General features: G+C 56.5%; 1 protein-coding gene across 1 annotated transcript; it reads left to right on the plus strand.

Moving 5' to 3' along the window:
- Positions 1 to 8: 8 nt before the first annotated feature.
- TMUB2 (transmembrane and ubiquitin like domain containing 2) lies at positions 9 to 4,389 on the plus strand. Its single transcript, XM_027873410.1, is given in 5 exon segments — positions 9 to 597; positions 599 to 680; positions 683 to 953; positions 2,251 to 2,811; positions 2,984 to 4,389. Coding segments are annotated over 5 exon segments (1,425 nt in total). The 5' UTR covers positions 9 to 450; the 3' UTR covers positions 3,348 to 4,389.
- Positions 4,390 to 4,469: the final 80 nt, after the last annotated feature.

Raw genomic sequence — 4,469 nt, forward strand, 5'->3', positions numbered from 1 at the left:
ATGCCTCAGTTTCTGGACAAATACAGGAGATGGTTTAGCCTGGGACTTGAAATTCTACTCGTTTAAGTTCTTTGGAGAGAAGAGACTGCCTCAAAGGGAGTGGATGAAGAGAGATGGCATGATTGCCCATTTCCCCCTCCCGGCCAGACCTCCAAACTGCCTGCTAGCTTCCTCAAACTTCCTGCCATTCAAAGCAGCAGCTCCCAGAAGGCCTGTGCCTGGTCTCAGTGGGGAGACGGTGGGAGCTGGGCAAAGAGGAAAAGGTGAACAGACAGCAGGCACGTGGCAGGAAACTAGGCAGTCCCTGGCCCTAGATTCAAATCCTGGCTCTTACCTGTTAACTGGGCCCTCGGGAAAATTACTTCAAATATCAGGGTGAATGTTTGTTGAGTTTTAAAAGGGCCTCCGTTTGCCTATCGGTAAAATAAAGGGGTCGGGGTGCCCGACTATATGTTCTTTACTCCGGCCCCTTCAGCTCTTAATTCTCTAATCCTAATTACAGCTGTGCGACTCTGGGTAAATAAGTTCCCCTCAAGCGGCCTCAGTTTCCTCATCTGTAAAATGGGGGTTTGACAAGAGCAGTCTTTAAGGCCTTTCCAGCAGGCCTGACGGGGCTGAGGAGCCCAGGTCCGGCTCCCCGCGGCTCGCACCCAAACAAATCAAGGATGCCCTCTGCCCCGCCTCGCGGCACTGCCTATTGCTGCTGGCCGTGCCCCTCGGAGGCTCCCGCCCCCTTCCCTACGGGCCTCTGCCCGCAGCTTCCCCGGAAGTCGGCTTTTCAAATGGACTCTGCTACAGCGGCTGCCATCCGCGGCAACGGCAGCGGGGAGAGGGCGGAGGCGGGACTTCCCGTCTCGTGCCCAAGTAGCTTCCGTCGCGAGCCGGAAGACCCGGTCCTGAAAGGAATCAGGGGCTGCCGATGCCCCCCCGCCCCACCTCCCCCGGACGGGCAGGTGAGATCCGGGAGTGTCCCGGCACATCCAGGACGCCTGGACAGGTTAGGTGAGGGCCCTTGGGGAACTGCCGTCGGGTCGGCCCCCTTGCCCCGGTGCTGGGCGTTCCGCTCCCTTCTCCAGCCGGTACCCTCCATTTCCCAGGACCCCCCGCGGCCGCCCCTCGGCCCCTCCCTCCGAGCCCTGGCCCCGCCCCGAGCTTGCGGGGGTGGGGTTGCGGGGCGTGACCTCTGACCCCGCCCCGGGAGCATCCTCGGGTCTCAGAGGCAAAAGTTGGGTGAGGCCTGCGGCCTGAGCGTGGGCCCCTGCCCTGCCCAGCCCAATTCTCGGTGGAGCCAGGAGGGGCTGTCCCCGAACTGCCCCTTTGAGGGGGAACGGGACGGGTGGGCGAGGGAACCTTCTCCGAGGAGCCCTCCCCATCCAAACAGCAGTTCATCGAGCCCCTCCTTCGTGCCAGGTGCCGTACTGGGCCCCTGTTGGGGATGCCTGCCCTCGGGGAGCTTCCCCCAGTCCTGCTGGATGGCGGAGGGGGCGGTCTGCGTGTGTCCTTGGGGGAGAAGGATGTTGTCTTCTGTCCTGAGCCTGTAGTGAGGCCGGAGGGAAGAACTCCGGGGTCCCGTTCGGCTCAGCTTTCTAATGACGGACAGATAAGGAGACTAACCCCCGGGTAGGCGGGGTGCTATGGGGCGTCTCTGATACTCAGGGAACGGTTCCCTCCTCCAGCCTAGGAGTGGTCTGCCCTCACACTTCTCGTGGAGACAGTGACAACTTTCCTAAGTCTGCAGTGTCTTATGAGACCTTAAAACTGTGTGTCCCCAGCACTTTGGGGACAAAGGGGAAATGAAAGGTCAAGTTTGGGAACCTTTAGGTGTCAGCATTGCGTCCTTAAAGGACACCCTTGTTCATCAGAGGCGACTTAACTTAGTTCCTTTACCTTTCCTGGAGGCCACCTCCCCCTGCACAAGGACAGATCTGCCTACACCCTCAAAACAAATTTCAAAACACTGATCTATGAAGAGTGGCATGATCCAGGACCCAAAGAATGTTCTTCCCACCTCCATCTTAATAGCATTTAATACTGAGAGGTTTGGAATTAGAAAACAGACCCAAGAAGGGTTTGTGTTTCCTGGTATTTGGAAGTTTGAGGTTAGGTTTTATTCTTGGTTGTAGAGGATTCTCCCCTCCATAAGTACCAGAGTCCATTTTCCCTTGAGTTGGGACGGTTATGACAAAAGCAGGAGATCACAGTTGCCCTCTCCACGCCCCAGCTAATACTCTCCTCCTTGTGCCCCTGCAGCTCAGACCCAGTGAGAATTCCAGCCATGGAACCACCTGATACCACCCTCATTGAAGGCGTGGGCAATGAGGTGACAGTGGTGGTAGGTGTGGTGGTGCTGGTGTTGGCCCTCATACTGGCCTGGCTTTCCACCTACGTGGCAGATGCTGGCAGTAGCCAGCTCCTGGGCACCATTGTGGCAGCTGGTGACACCTCTGTGCTCCGTCTTGGTCACGTGGAACACCTGGTCGGGGGGCCAGGCACCTCGGAGCCAGCTGAGCCTGCCCATCTTGAAGAGGGTACTGAGGAGAAATCTGAGGAGGAAGGTGGGGGGGACTCAGCAGGTGAGCCTGGTGCTGGGGGCGGGGTTGAGCCAGGCCTGGACCACCTGCTTGACATACAGGGGCTGCCTAATCGGGCAGCTAGTGGTGAGGGCAGCAGTCCGGAAGCTTCCCTGAGGTCTGAGGGTAGCACCCACCTTCTGCCTAACCCTGGCCTCATCAACGTTCGGCTCAAATTCCTCAATGACACAGAGGAGCTGGCGGTGGCCAGGCCTGAGGACACCGTGGGCACCCTCAAGAGGTAAGCAAAGGAAGGTGGGTTCCTGACCCTTAGGTAGCAAGGCTGGCACAAGACTAGCACCCCTGAGAGGTTTCTGGGAACGTGCAATTAAGCTGTTCTCCCTTTATAAATTTGCCTTTTTTTGTCCCCCAGCTCTGTTCATCATTCTGACTTTCGTCTCCTGTTTTCATAGCAAATACTTTCCTGGGCAGGAGAGTCAGATGAAGCTGATTTACCAAGGCCGCCTACTGCAGGATCCAGCTCGAACCCTTCGCTCCCTAAACATCACTGACAACTGTGTGATCCACTGTCACCGATCACCGCCGGGGCCGACAGCCTCTGGCCCCTCCGCCCTGCCCACCTCTCCCACCACAGAGCCTCCAGGTCTCAGCGTCAGTGTGGGCAGCCTCATGGTGCCCGTGTTTGTGGTGCTGCTGGGTGTGGTCTGGTACTTTCGTATCAACTATCGACAGTTCTTCACAGCACCTGCCACTGTTTCTTTGGTAGGGGTCACTGTCTTCTTCAGCTTCCTGGTTTTTGGGATGTATGGACGATAGACGCCATGGGGGCGGGAAGAAGAGCCACGGTCTTCTTTCTCCTCCCTATTTCCCTGCCCAGAGTTGGGTGCCAAGGACCCCAGGGCCAGTGGTGGTCGGTGAAAGGGGTGTGGGCCCTCCATGGGAGGTAGGCATGTGGCCTCTTCCATGCCCTCAACTCTACCCCGAGCAGGGTGATCATGCCCCTTCCCCTGCCCATTAACAACTCTCAGGTAGAAATGAGGATTCCCCCCGCACCCCCCCCCACAGAGACACGCATACCCCTGATGCCAGTGTGAGTGATTGCCCTCCCTTTGGGTGGGCTCTGTGCTGATGGTCCCACTTGATAGAGGTGCAGGCTTAAGTGACCCTAGAATATAGAGGGGGCCCCTTGCCAGCTGCCACCATCTCTTTTGTGTGCCACCAGCTTTGCACACACTGGAGCCCCTGGCCTGCCTTCTTCCTGCATGGCCACTCTCATATTGGGCAGCCAGCTAGGGGAGCATAGCAGTATCCACAGCGTGCTTCTGCCAGGGGCAACAGAGCCCCTGTACCTAGTCATCAGCCAAACTGCCTCCTCTTGTTTCTGTGGTCAAGTCAATAGTTTCTTTATAAAATGACCAAATCTAGTCTGTTTCAAGAAGGGGTGAGCAGGGCCAAGGTACCTCCTTGGACCAGCTCTTCTCTTCAGCCCTTGGCCCCCCCGAGTAGTGAAAGGATGGTTCTCATGTTCTGGAATTTTCAAGGTTTTCCCCTTTTCTAGAGCACTTTGCTTGTGTACTTTTTTTTTTAACAAAGCCCTTTACAGTTGAGGCAGAACTCTGGGAGTCTGAGGCGAGACCCTAGGATCGAGAAGTGCAGGAATAGGGATAGGACTGCTACTGCCTCAAATCCAAGGCCAGGACACCGTGAAGAAATGTCTGCACTATCATGCCCTCTATGGTTGAAATAACTTTGCCCTTGTGGCATGGAGACTTCTGCCCCTGTGGCTCCTAACTCGATGGCCACTGTCTGTGATTGAATAAAGTTTTGCTTTTGTGGCCAGATTTGGTCACTCAAAGTTGCCTGTGAACTTTCATTCTGTTGACAAATGGGTCAATCTCCAGCCCTTCCCCTAGAGTGACTGTGGAGGATGAACAAGCG

Source organism: Vombatus ursinus, unplaced genomic scaffold, assembly GCF_900497805.2.
Source record: "Vombatus ursinus unplaced genomic scaffold, bare-nosed wombat genome assembly UNPS02014801.1, whole genome shotgun sequence".
NCBI lineage: Eukaryota > Metazoa > Chordata > Mammalia > Diprotodontia > Vombatidae > Vombatus > Vombatus ursinus.